This window comes from Lycium ferocissimum, chromosome 1 (assembly GCF_029784015.1).
Source record: "Lycium ferocissimum isolate CSIRO_LF1 chromosome 1, AGI_CSIRO_Lferr_CH_V1, whole genome shotgun sequence".
Taxonomy (NCBI): domain Eukaryota; kingdom Viridiplantae; phylum Streptophyta; class Magnoliopsida; order Solanales; family Solanaceae; genus Lycium; species Lycium ferocissimum.
Window position 1 is genome coordinate 67,776,639 of NC_081342.1, and position 15,048 is coordinate 67,791,686.

The 15,048-nt window shown below is 33.8% G+C and overlaps 1 protein-coding gene across 1 annotated transcript in view; it reads left to right on the forward strand.

Moving 5' to 3' along the window:
* LOC132066929 (F-box/LRR-repeat protein At3g03360-like) overlaps window positions 1-14,560 on the forward strand; it is a 50,452-nt gene extending 35,892 nt beyond the window's left edge. The window contains exons 2-3 of the mRNA XM_059460117.1: window positions 11,994-12,164; window positions 13,959-14,560. Of these exons, the coding sequence (XP_059316100.1) occupies window positions 11,994-12,164; window positions 13,959-14,294 (507 nt within the window). The 3' untranslated portion in view covers window positions 14,295-14,560. The remainder of the gene's footprint in view (window positions 1-11,993; window positions 12,165-13,958) is intronic.
* Window positions 14,561-15,048: the final 488 nt, after the last annotated feature.

Sequence of the window (15,048 nt, forward strand, 5' to 3'; positions counted from 1 at the left end):
AAAAAAAAATTGGGAAAACGCTAGGTAAGACTAAGCATCCAATAAGAGAATTTAAAATCATATGAGAGGAAAGATATCTAATACTTGTAGCTTTCTATTCAAGATCGTTGGAATACCTTGTAGCTTACTAGTTACTACTCGAGATACTAGAACAATTTAATTTCAATAAGAGTGATTTAATAGGTTTCAAAATTAAAACTTTAGGTGTTAATTATGTTGCCGGCTCTCACTAGTTTTCATCATCCCAAATCCAAATAAAAAAACTTAATATTTTATTATAGTATAAATTTAACATATAAAATATATTTTGTACATATAAACTTATTCGGTATGGTTCGGTATTTTTTTTCAGTTTATTTTTACAAAATTTAAAACCTACCTAATTATTTGGTTTTTATAAATCGTCGGTTTTATTAAAAGAAACCTAGAATCTGTTTGGTATGGTACGGTTCGGTCGGTTAAGTCGTTTTTTATTAAAACCATTGACACCCTAGCCACTAGTTAATAGTTGGGCATAAAAATGCCACTGTCATTACCATATTGGGTCATAAATTCCATTATTCACTAACGGAATCCTACTTTACCAAATTTTATCCCGTAACGTTATCTGAACCCTTCATTACTTACCAGACCCCCATCCTCTCTCACCTACTTTTACGAGTGGCATATATGAGCCGTTTTGTTAAGCTCAGTCGCATAATTGAGCTTTTTCCCAAGCCACCACCACTTCCCAACCGCTACAAAACCTCAAATTTCACCATGAAAAACATAAATACTCTTAACACACACACTATACCTCATTAGTGTACTCTCTTTTAAACTTCTCTTCTTCTTTTTTTCCTTAAACAAATTGTAGAATTAATTGTTCTTGTAACAGTTATCTTAGCCGAAAGAAATTTTCAACATTAAAATCATTAACATGTTAGATAAGATCAACAACGTCTCAAGAGTGGATTAGCTATGTTATCTATTAAAGAGGAATTACTAGTTACTTTGCATCTAAAGAAGCTAGAAAAATAGACTTTAAATAGAAATTAATTTATTACTTTTTAAATAAAATTCAAAGTCTCTTATTGAAGTTTAGTTTTAGGCCCCAAATCCTATTGAGTCGCTTCTGGTTTGACTAGGCTTCTGAGAAATCAAAATTGCTTTTTATAAGCGCTTATTTGAGAAAGTTTAGATATTTGCTGAAGCTTTCAGGAATAAAATAAGCACTTTTGAATGGTTGTAGAAGTTATTTTTCCAAAGCTGAAAAAGCAACTTTACCTATAAGCACGTTTGGAATCTTTGTCAAGCACAAATGCTAATCTAATATTGACAAACCTATTTTTCAATTTGATTAACCAAAACACAAATTGTTATTATAAAAGTAATTTTTAGAAAACACTTATGACAACAAATTTTCCAGAATAAAAGATCTTGAAAATTAAAATTGTTTCCAGAATAAACAGATTTTGAAAACTTAATATACAGTCAAACCTCTCTATAACAGCATTGTTGGGTTTGGAATTTTTTGGTTGTTATAACATATAACAACATTAATATTTAGATAATATTTCCCTGTTATTAGGGGTGTGCAAAAACCGGTTTAACCGATAAACCGAAAAAAAACGCTACTGGTTTATCATTATCGGGTTATTGGGTTAACGGTTTGTAAACGGTTTTGTAAATATTTTTATCGGGTTATCGGTTCGGTTTCCGATTTTAAGAATTTAGTTAATGGTTAAACCGATAACCCAATAAGCTTATATTAAAATTACTTTTTTTTTTATCGCTATATATAATAGTGACTTTAAATTATGATTATTTAAAACAAGTTTGTTTTAGCAAATAGCAATAACGTATTTGAATTTGCTTCTACAACATCCAAGTTTGCTATTTAACGTGAAAGAAAAGAAGTCTGTTTTAGCAAATAGCAATAACATATTTGAATTTGTTTCTACAACATCCAAGTTTGCTACTTAACGTGAAAGAAAAGAAGTTTGTTTTAGCAAATAGCAATAACGTATTTAAATTTGCTTGTGCTTGTAATTTGTGTAGACTTTTAATTTTTTATGTATGAAGACAGTGTATATATGAACAAATGAAAACAAGAGAAAGCAAAAAAAAATAGAGGAGAACTTTCTTATCGGTTAAACCGAAAACCGAACTGTTAAGGATCAAAAAACCGATAAACCAAAACCAATAACCAATATCTTATTGATTTGGTTATCGGTTTAGCATATTTAAAAACCGAAAATCAATAAACTGAACCAATAAAAAACCAAATCTAACCAACCGATAAGCACCCCTACCTATTATAGGCAAAAAAGATGAATTAAATTAAAATTTTCATTTTTAATTGTCAAATTCTAAGCTTAATCACACTTTGTATAACGAAGAAAATCTTTTAATAATGAAAATATATATATATATATATATATATATATATATATATATATATATATCAAATGATATATTTCGTAATAAATAGTATATTAAAGGATCAAATATTTGGTCAAAGTCTCTACACTTATTATTGGTAATCATGGATATTCTATTTTTATAAAGATAGGTAATTATTATATTATCAAAACAAGAAGATAGCTGTTATATGGGGGTAATTTTACAAAGAGCGTATTGTTATAAAGTTGGTTATTGCTATTATAGGTAAAATGTTGTCATAGAGAAGTAAAATATACATTAAAAAATTGGTTCCAGAAAAACTTGGCTGCTATAAAGAGATGTTGTTATATACGGATGCTGTTATAGAGAGTTCCGAGTGTAGTATAAATATGTGGGTTAAGATGATCAGGATCCTGTGGGCTAAATAATGAGTACTAGCCTTAAAGCCTATTTGGATGGGCTTAAAAAAAGCAGCTTATAAGCTGAAAACATCTTATAAGTCAAAAAAAAAAAAGTCGGGGTAGCCCAACTTATTTTTTTGGCTTATAAGTTGTTTTCAGCTTATAAGCTGCTTTAGATAAGCTAAGCCAAACAGGCTCAATTATTTTTTTAGCTTATTTTAAGCATAAAATGGCTTTAAGCTGGCCAGCCAAACACTCAACAAAGCTAAAAACAACTTATAAGCTGTTTTCAGCAACTTATAAGCCAATCCAAACGGGCTCTTATTCCCCAACTTAAAATCATTCTTCAATTCTTTCTTAATTACCAAATCAAATACTTTCTCTATCCCAAAAAGATTGACATCTTTCTATATTTAGAAATAATTTAACTTTATGAGATGATTTACAGCCACACAAATATTTAATGTTTGTTTTGGACCAAACATTTCAAAAGCCTTTCTTTATTTCTTAAATTTCGTGTCAAGTCAAATTAGGACAATCTTTTTTGGAACGGAGGGAGTAACAAAATACTTTTCTTTTTATTTATCTTTATCTAACTTACAATTATTTTTCTATATAAAAAAAAAAGTAGTCCTATTTTCATTTTGGCTACAGTACATAAGCAGACAGTTGGGGCATTTAATTATTAGTCACTCTTTAGTTTTTTATTTTAAGATAGGCGACTCAAGTTTTAATTATTAGGTATAGGTGAAAATTTTCTATTAGTGATTAAGGGGTTTTGAAGTTGCCCAAAAGTTTCTATTTTGACACTTTAACCCTCAACTTTATTTTTAACACTTTGCACTCAAGTTTTATTTTTAACATTTTGACCCACTCTCGCCCAGACCCCGCCCCCGACCCCATGCCCCCACCCCCTCCCCTGCCCCGCCGCCCCCACCCCACCAATTTTTTTCTTTATTTTTTTTTCACCCCCTCCTCCTCCCAACCCCCCACCCCGCCCCCCCCCCCCAAAAAAAAAATAATTAATTTTTTTTAATTTTCTTTATTTGTTTTTTCACCCCCTCCTCCTTCTCCTCGCAACTCTCCCCCCACCCCCACCCCCACCCTCCAAAAAAAATTAATTTTTTTTTTGATTTTCTTTATTTGTTTTTTCACCCCCCTCCTCCTCCTCCTCGCAACTCTCCCCCCACCCCCCACCACCCCCCAAAAAAAATTAAAAGAAAAGTTTTAATTTTTTCTTACCATCTCCACTCCTCTTCCCATCCCTCCCCCCCCCCCCCCCATGCGCTAAAAATATTTAAAAAAATTGATATTTTTTTTATTTTTCACCACCCCTCCTCCTACCACCCCTCACTACCCCCCCCCCCCCCAAATTGCTTTTTTTTAAAAAGTTTTGAAAAGTTTTTTTTTTTGCACCACCCCCTCCCCCACTCAAAAAGAATATTGAAAATAAGTTTTGATTTTTTTTTGGGGTTTAGGAAAAGTTTGGATAAAATTCAGGTTGTTATTGTAGTGTGTTTGTAGTGAAATAGATGGTTTTTCTGTTGTTGTCCTGGTATGGTTCAGGGTTTAGAAAAGATATCCAATAGATGTTTTTTTTTGTTCTTGTCCTGGTATTTATCTAGTTATGTTTATAGAAGATATCCAACAGATTTATAGTTGTTGCAACAAGTTCTACACTTGTGGCAACAAGTAGACAATCTGTTGCAACAACTACAAATCTGTTGGATATAGCTTCAGTTATTTGGTTCTGTTTGTAGAAAATATCCAACAGATTTGTAGTTGTTGTCCAAGCCGAAATGCTCCATAGTTGTTAATTGCACTGTGTTGTAATACGCTATTTGTTGAAACTTTATGACATTTTAATGTTATTCTTTTTTAGAATGTTAATTTCTGTTTTGGTGCTTGTGAACTTGGTTTATATAATATGTTGATCGTGTTCAAATCACAAATGTGTGTGTTGTTAATAAATTGCTGAACAGTTTTCAGCAAAGCAATGAATACTGTTCCAACGGCTACTCCGTAACTTGTTGGGTTTTATCCAACAAGTAACAGGACTTGTTGCAACAACTAGTAACTTGTGTTTTATCCAATTTTTAAAAGATTTCCAAAATAAGCAATCATTGCAACAACCGACAGCGTGCTTGTTGCGGAACTAAGTTACATGTTGAGTTTTTCCAACAAGTGGAGTGACTTGTTGCGAAAGTTGGTAACTTGTTGTGTTTTATCCAACAAGAGTAAGGACTTGTTCAACAACTATGTCTTTTGTCAGTCTTTATGTATACTACACTTGTTGCAGCAGATATTACAGTTGTTGCAACAGATATTACAGTTGTTGCAACAGATACTACTTGATTCACCCATATTTAGTGATCAACAAAGGGAATCAATGATATTTAGTGATAAACAAAGAAAATCAATGATAAGTAGTGATCAATATATAATACTTAATCAATTTGATGGTAATTTGAGTCAGGAATATGCACTAAATCCAATGATCATTAGAGTGAATTGATGTGAACTACTTGATTCACCCATATTTAGTGATAAGCAAATGAAATCAACCATATTTAGTGATCAATATATAATACTTAATCAATTTGATAGTATTTTGAGTCAGGAAAGATGATCTACTAAGTCAGTATACACTAAATTGAGTGATTATTATAGTGAATTGATGTGAACTACTTGATTCACTCATATTTAGTGATAAACAAATGAAATCAACGATATTTAGTAATCAATATATAATACTTAATCAATTTGATAGTATTTTGAGTCAGGAAAGATGATATACTAAGTCAGTATGCACTAAAACGAGTGATTATTAGAGTGAATTGATGTGAACTACTTGATTCACCCATATCTAGTGTTAAACAAATGAAATCAACGATATTTAGTGATGAATATATATATATATATATATATATACTAACATCCTTAATGGATTAGATAGTAATTTCATGGATTAGATGGGCAATTCTAAGTGTATTCTTAGAACAGATATTACAGTTGCTGCAACAGATACCACAGTTGTTACAAAGGATACTACAGTTGTTCCAACAGATACTACAATTGTTCCAATAGATACTACACTTGCTGCAACAAATACTACACTTGTTGCAACAGATACTACTTGGTTTACCCATATTTAGTGATCAATAAAGGGAATCAGTCATATTTAGTGATAAATAATGGAAATCAACCATATTTAGTGATAAACAATGGAGATCAACCATATTTATTGATCAATATATATACTTAAGCAATTTGATGGTGTTTTGGGTCGGGACGATGATCAACTAAGTCCATGACGCACTAAACGGAGTGATCATGGGAGTGAATTGATGGGAACCACTTGATTCACCCATATTTAGTGATAAACAATGAAATCAACCATATTTATTGATCAATATATATACTTAAGCAATTTGATGGTGTTTTAGGTCGATAGATGATCAACTAAGTCCAAGACGCACTAAACGGAGTGATCATGGGAGTGAATTGATGGGAACCACTTGATTCACCCATATTTAGTGATAAACAATGGAAATCAACCATATTTATTGATCAATATATATACTTAAGCAATTTGATGGTGTTTTGGGTCGATAGATGATCAACTAAGTCCAATACGCACTAAACGGAGTGATCATGGAGTGAATTGATGGGAACTACTTGATTCACCCATATTTAGTGATAAACAATGGAAATCAACCATATTTATTGATCAATATATATACTTAAGCAATTTGATGGTGTTTTGGGTCAGGATAGATGATCAACTAAGTCCAATACGCATTAAACGGAGTGATCATGGGAGTGAATTGATGTGAACTACTTGATTCACCCATATTTAGTGATAAACAATAGAAATCAACCATATTTATTGATCAATATATATACTTAAGTAATTTGATGGTGTTTTGGGTCAAGATAGATGATCAACTAAGTTCAATACGCACTAAATGGAGTGATCATTAGAGTGAATTGGTGTGAACTACTTGATTCACCCATATTTAGTGATAAACAATGGAAAACAACCATATTTAGTGATCAATATATATATTTACTAAAATCATTAGTAATTTGTTGCAACTTCTTCCACAACCTCGTATGATCATTTGCAGCAGATTAGTAACTTGTTTAAACAGATTAGTTACTTGTTGGAACGGATTAGTAATTTGTTGAAACAGATTAGTAATTTGTTGCAACTTCTTCCACAATCGTACTATCTCAAGTTGCAACATTAATAACGTGTTTAAACAGATTAGTTACTTGTTGGAACAGATTAGTAACTTGTTGAAACAGATTAGTAATTTGTTGCAACTTCTTCAACAATTGTATGATCTGTTGTAATCATTTAGGCAGTTTGTCTAAACAGATTAGTAACTTGTTTAAACAGATTAGCAATATCGTGAATATGTTGCAATAATGGAGGAGTTGTTGCAACATATAAGATACATGCTGCAACATATGGGTAAGTTGTTGCAACATATGAGATACCCGCTGCAACATAGAGTAAGTTGTTGCAATAACTCAAATAAGGTGATTAATCTATTGCAACAATTAGTCAACTTGCTTAAACAACTGATCCATCTGTTGAAACAGATTAGTAACTTGTTGCAACTTCTTCAACAAGTGTATGATCTGTTGCAACAATTAACTCATCTGTTGCGACATATTTTTTAGTTTTTATAATAATTTAAGCAATGTTTTGATTTTTTTCCAACAAGATGAGTAATTTGTTGTAACAACTAAGCAACTACGCAATTCTACTATATGCATATATTGCAACAATTAGTAAGCAAAATAAATAAGTTCATAAACAGAAATTGTTCAACAGCCACCTTGGCTCCAAATACCACAACTAATCAAAATAAATAAGTTCATAAACATCATTCACAAATAACATAAAGGACAAAATATTTATAATTATTTATGAAAAACTACTATTATACATATAAATAATTATAAAATTTATGTATATAATTTATTGGTTTGGTTCAGTTATTTATTCGGTTATTTTTTAATAGAACCATAAGCAAACCAAATATTATCGGTTTTTAAAATTTAAAACCCAACCAAACCAAACCAAATGTCTGTTTTTTTTATTTGGTTTAGTTAAATTTTCGGTTTGGTTTTGGTTTTAACCAAAACCGTGAACAACCTAGTTGCGTAACAACTAAAAATCTGTTGGATATTTTCTACAAACAGAACCAAATAACTGAAGCTATGTCTAACAGATTTATAGTTGTTGCAACAGATTATCTACTTGTTGCAACAAGTGTAGAATTTGTTGCAACAACTACAAATCTGTTGGATATATTCTACAAACAGAACCAAATAACTGAAGCTATGTCCAACAGATTTGTAATTGTTGCAACAGATTGTCTACTTGTTGCAACAAGTGTAGAGCTTGTTGCAACAACTACAAATCTTGTTGGATATCTTCTACAAGCAGAAACAAATAACTGAAGCTATGTCCAACAGATTAGTAGTTGTTGCAACAGATTGTCTACTTGTTGCAACAAGTGTAGAACTTGTTGCAACAACTAAAAATCTGCTGGATATTTTCTACAAACGAACCAAATAAAGAAGCTATGTCCAATGATTTGTAGTTGTTGCAACAGATTGTCTACTTGTTGCCACAAGTGTAAAACTTGTTGCAACAACTACAAATCATTGGATATCTTCTATAGATGAACCGTATAAATACCAGGACAAGAACCAAAAAAAAAAAATCATATGTTGGATATCTTTTCCTAAACCCCGAACCATACCAGGACAACAACAGAAAAATCTTCTATTTCACTACAAACACACAATAACAACAACCTAGATTTTTCCTAAACCCAAAAAAAAATAAAAAAAATTCTAAACTTCCTTTCAAGATTTTTTTTTGAAGTTTGGGGGGGGGGGGGTGCAAAAAATCAAAAATAAAAACTTTTCAAAATTTTTTTTAAAAAAAACAAAATTAATTTTTTCGGATGGATGGGGGAAGTAAGAAACCAAAAAAAAAAAAAATTTCAAAACTTCTTTTCAAGAAAAATCATTTATTTTTAGGGAGGGGAGGGGGGAGGGTGGTGCAAAAAAAAATAAATTTTTTGAAAACTTCCTTTTTTTGGAAGGGTGGGGGGTGCAAAAAAATAAAAAGAAAAACTTTTCAAAATTTTTTTTGGGGGGGGGGGGGGGGGTTGGCGGGAGGAGAAAGGGGTGAAAAATAAATAAAGAAAATCAAAAAAAAAAAAAATTAAAAATTTGGTGGGAGAGGGGGTGAAATGTAAAAAAAAAAAAAATCATTTTTTTGGGGGGGGGGGGGAAACAAATAAAGAAAATCAAAATTTTAAAAAAAAATTGGGGGGTGGGGGAGAAGGAGGTGGGGGGTGAAAAAGCAAATAAAAAAGTTAAAACTTTTTAAAAAAAAAAAATTTTATTTTTTGGGGGATGGGGGGCGGGCGAGGGGGGGAGGGCTGTGAAAAAGCAAATAAAAAAATTAAAACTTATTTTAAAAAAATTAGGAGTAGGGGTGGGAGGATGAGGGGGCTGGTGAAAAAGCAAATAAAAAATATCAAAACTTTTTTTTTTTTGAAAAATGGTAGGGGGTAGGGTGTGCGGTGGGGGGAGAGGTGGGAGGAGGAGGGGGACGGGTGATAAAGCAAATAAAAAATATCAAAACTTAAAAAAATAATAATTGGGAGATGGGGTGTGGGGCTGGGGGAAGGGGTGGCGGATGAGAAGGGGCTAGTGAATTTTTTGAATTAAGTTGGAATTTTTTTATATTTTATAAAAGATTAAATTTTTTTAAAAAATACACTTTGAACCTCACTTATCTTAATCCCAAATTTAAATGAATTTTGAGATAAAATGATCCCCACCAGTCACCTATACTAATTTCATAACTAAAATGTCACCTTTAGTTAATTCTTCCCACACAGTTGTGTGTGTCAAAACAGAGTTTCACTGTGTTTTTGCAATTTGGAGTGTGTGTCATCAGGTGTTTTGTGTCAAAAATGTGTGAATATGTGTGTGTGTTGTGTGTGTGTGTGTGTGTGTGTGGGTGGTGGTAGGGGGTGGGGTAGGGTGTGGGGTGGTGGGTGGTAGTTTGGGGGTAGGGAGTGCGTTGGCTTCCTTGTAAGCTGCTGCTTGTCATATTCAATTGATTGATGGCTATTCTCCTGGAAATATCGCTTTCTAAGGGTGGGGGGTAAGTGGGGTGAGGGTGGTGGGGGGCTGTGAGGGGTACGTTGGAGGGGGTAGGTGGTGGGTTGGGTGGTAGGGTTTGGGGTGGACTGGGTAGAGGCTGGGGTAGGGGGGTGGTGGTAGTTTGGGGGTGAGGGAAGGTAGGGTGTGGATAGACAGTGCGGGGTGGGGTTGGGGATGCTATCTGTTTTTTCTTTCAGAAACTGTAAAAGGTCTTTTCTTTTTTGTTTCTCTGCAAATTGAACAACCCTCAAGAGTAAGGTCTCTCTGCTGTCTCCCCCTTTGTTGAATACATGTGTTTATGTTTCTCGCCGTGAACTATAATGTTTTATGGACTTTCATCAGTTATGGAAGATTTAAATGAATAACTTTAGTTAGTATTATTAATATCTTCAGTGTTTATTACTATCTGCTGCTTCGATTTTTTTTTTTGAGCCGATGGTCTATCGGAAACAGCCTCTCTACCCCACAAAGGTAGGGGTAAGGTCTGCGCACATACTACTCTCCCCAGGCCCCACATTGTGGGATTACACTTGGTATGTTATTGTTGTTGTTTGAAAAAACAATTGAGATAGGGTAAATTCATGTATTAGATTTAAGGTGTTTGTGTTAATGTTTCTAAGAGCTACTTTTTGAGTTCAGACTTCACCGGAGCTCCATCAACTTTACCAAATTGCAACTGAAGCAGTTGTAGTCCATGGAAATGCAGAAGAAAATCATGCCGAGAGGAGACCGACTCAGCGATTTGCCGGAGCCAATTCTAATTCACATCCTCTCTATGTTGCCCGACGGTGGTAAAGAAGTTGTTAGAACCAGTGTATTGTCTACACGATGGAGGTTTCTTTGGAAATCCGTTCCGGTATCACTTGATTTTGACTTCCCTACTATTGACAGTGAAAAGGAAACTCTTGATTACCTAGCTTCCATCCACACAGAACTTTATTATTGGAGGTCTTGCCACAAAATCTGTAAACTTAGGGTATGGCGCCTCAGGTACGACCAGCGTTATGCTAAACATGTTGATTTATGGGTACATTTTGCTACTAAACTTGCTAATGTTGAACGTTTTGAACTTGGACTTCTCTGTCGAAATGGCCAAAGGTATGAGTTTCCTCAGTTTGCCTATAAAAATTCGTCCTTGAGGAATTTGGCTCTAGATAACTGTCAGTTAAACCCTACTGGTAATGTTAATTGGAGTAGTCTCGTTTCTCTTTCAATTGGTAACATGACATTGATGGAGGGTGTTATGGAAAAGGTATTATCTGGTTGTCCTAATTTGGAGCGATTGGAACTGGATGATGTTTCGGGCATACATCGTTTGGAAATCATCTCTGTGAAGCTGAGAGAATTGACCATAGAAGACTGTGACGATGACCTTCGGCTCGAAATAATAGCCCCGTATATTCAAAAGTTGAACCTTTGTGGGTTCTGTAGTGAGATACGAATAAGACAGAGAAATGTGGCATCACTTGTTACTGCAATGATTCATTTAGATATTGAATACAACTTGGAGGAGCAAATTAGATATTTGAAGAAACTTCTTCGTGGTATTGCCCATGTCGAGAATCTTAAATTAGGTACCTACTGCATCGAGGTTTGTTCATACTCTTCACTATCCAAAATTCAGAATATTTTTAGGTACTTTTTATTAGCTATCGAATTATCACTTTAGTAACATTAGCAGTGCCACTACTTAGGATAGTCTAAGTATTTGGATGATTAACTGTGAGAATCCATAAAGAGTTCGCAATTTATGTAACAACATGTAAAATTTGGATTGATTTACATTGACCATACTCTTTAATTCATGTCGATGCTCTTTCCAAAGTGTTTAAAGGTCCATCTTTGGATTCTCAAACCAACCATAACACTTTGATGTGGCAAAACGCAGTCGTATAGTCCAAGCTGTTTTTGTGAATTATTCAACAATTTGCATTTCATTTGTTAAGTATGTCATATTTCATTGTTTTGACATATTCTGGTTTGTTTATTTTGTTTATTAAGTGCCTGTCCATCTTGGAGTTGAAAGGGTGGCAGTTTCCACCATCAAGCCGGAAATTCTTAGAACTTAGTGTAGCCTTTAAACAGCTGGACTTCCCTGGAATTTGTAGCTTTCTACAGAGCTCATTGGATCTTGAGACATTGGTCATTGAGTGGTACGATAACAGACCAAGAGTAAGTTTCTTTTAGACCTTTATTTTTGTTACTTCATGTTATTCATATCAAACAACTATTAGTAGAGGAAGAAGATGATATATATCAACATTTCTGATCTTAAGTGCTTCAGGAAAAAATTCATAATTTCTTAATCTAAACCACCCTAGCTGTATATTTTATAGATATTGATAAAATGTTACAATGAGTGGGACTTGACTGCTTTACCTTTTAAAAAATGGTAAGACTTGCAACTGGTTTAGTCCTCAAGTATAGAGAAGATTAAGGAGGTAAGCCTCTAATGTGTAAGACTTGAACCGGATCAGTATTTGACAAAAGTGCAGGAGATAAGCATTTAATCGTAAGCAAAAAGTGGGTTTCTGTATAGGACTCCCATTTGCAATTTGAACCAATACTAGCTTAAGTACTTAAATGAGCTTCACAACAATATCTTCTAACTTGCGGAATCTGTACATTGTTTCATAAGAACTAAAAAAGAGAAAAAGTGAGACAAGTAACATGTGAGCGGACAGAAGGATGAAACCGGGAAGCTCTTATTGCATTATTGGAGATAAACTTTGGGATTTCTTTCGAAGTCCAAAGGAAGGGAGCTTCCACTTGTCAGGGCTTAATTTCCCTCTAGCTTCTCTTGTTAGTGAGTTAAAGCTGAAAATCTTAATTCTCTGTGTGCATTAGGTGACTGTATCTAGCTTAAGAATCACCCACACCATTGGCTTCTCCGTAACAGTGTGTCACTTCGACTTATGAATCAATTCTTTAATCTTTTTAATAATAGGGTCATATTCCCAAGAAGGTTTTGTAACTCGCTCGACAACATTCACAATGAGGAAAGAGTCAGCTTCCTCTGAAATGTTGCTGATACCATGTTCTAGAAACCATTTAAGCCCATAGGGAAGTACAAACACTTCAGCCGTATTTTTTGTTCAAATTCTGCTTTTCTAGTCTCAAAAGTTGATATTTTCTCTTTGTTAAATCTGCTTCAGTTCCGTGCTTATTATTCCTTTTTCTTGTAAGAAAAAGAAATTCAGAAGAACTTTTTTGTTCTCTCAATTTATTTTCTTTCATAAGATAGCTCAGCTGGCGTTGCTTTGATAGGGATAGTACTCACCTTCATGCGAGGGGATAAATGATCAGATGCTTTGAAACATTTTTTTGTTGTTTGCATGTATCATATTGTAACATTTGCTAAGGACTTGAGACTATCCTTGAATTTAAAATTTCATCACCTTTTTATTTTATCCACATTCAGTTCCTTGGCTTAAAAAATGAACATGAGGTAAAACACCCTATTACAGGTGTATAGGATAAGATAATAGGAGCCTATGTTGCTCGGATTTACGGGTACGGATCTAGAGGTCGGATTCGTCACGGTTAAATTTTAAGATACCGGATTGGATACGGGTGCGGAGATTCGCAAAAAAATAATTCAAAATGAGTTACAAATTTTGAGATATTATGTGGAAAGCACTTGGAAGGAGATAAAAGGAAAAGGAGTGACATAGAAATTTCTATATACAAGTTATTCCATTTTCTTCAATTTCACCAAATCATGAATCTGTATATTTTGGAAAGTACCCAAAATTGGTTGATAACGGATCCCACACCCACACCCACACCCATGTCGTGTCGACACAGGTGCGGCACCGAAAGTGAAGAGTCCGAGCAACATAGATAGGAGCTAAAATAATAATCTATATTGTAAAATTTGTGGTCCCATATTCTCATATAAATATAAATATAAATAAAATGTTCTAAGGAGAATAGCTAGTTAATATAGCAGATTCTTTCCTACAGGACCTGTTGTCAAGGTACACAAATGAGGATGAACAGACCAGGAGGTTTGAGACACATAATTTTAACTGCTCATTTCCATATCTGAAGACAATTAAGATCATTAACTTTTATGGATCTGTGCTGCCATTGGTGAAATATTTGCTCAAGCATGCAACTGTGCTAGAACAGTTTGTCATTGTTGCCGCATTCAATGAGAGTGATGTGTCTTCGGATTATGAGAGTGATGGGTCTCTGGATTATGAGCGTTATGTGTCTCCGGATTATGTTGAAATGGCACTGGAGCTGCTAAGTTTTCCAAGATCCTCTCCGCACGCTTCAGTTATCTTTTCCTATTGATAACCTTTCGCCCCTATTGTTTGTATTAATCGTGACATGCTTAACGTCTATTACTTTATGTCTGAAACTGGTTTGAGCTGATAGACAAGGCTTGGATTATACTTGTCAGTATCCAAGGAGTTATTAGTAATTCCTCATGTCTAAGTACAATGTCTTCATTCTCTAATCATCATGTAAGAAAAACTTGTTCTAAATGTTTTGTGATTTCAGTTCATATTGCTGAATCCTGATCATGCTTTTGTACTATGAAAATTTAAGTTTGAAAATCATTTCGCCAGAATTGTACTTCAAGATTCATTGCTTGTCCAATCACTTGTTTCTTTCGCCTATGTTATTTTAATTGGTGGAAAAGAAACTTTAAAATACTTAAATTCTTCACCACCTTTTTGCACAAGTAGAATAGTTGCTCTCTCCCACTTTATTTCTTCTCGAAACAAAGACTTGGAGGGAGACAGGGGCGGAGCTAGAACCACTGTTGCAGAAAAAGGTTCAGAAACAAAGAACCACTGTTCCGAATTATTCAGAGCAAAAAAAGGTTCAGAAGCTACTTTTGCTTGGACTTGAAAGTTCCGGAACAAGCACTATTTTCAAACAGGTGTTGCCTTTTTGGGTCTAAGTTATTTATTGCATAGGCTTGTTAGAAGAAATGTTTGTTCTTTATTAACTTTTTTATAGCTAAAGTCAAGCTTCTATGTATGGCATCTCTAAGAAATTTTGCTGGAAATCTATTTGGTTTTTCTGTATATCCACCAAC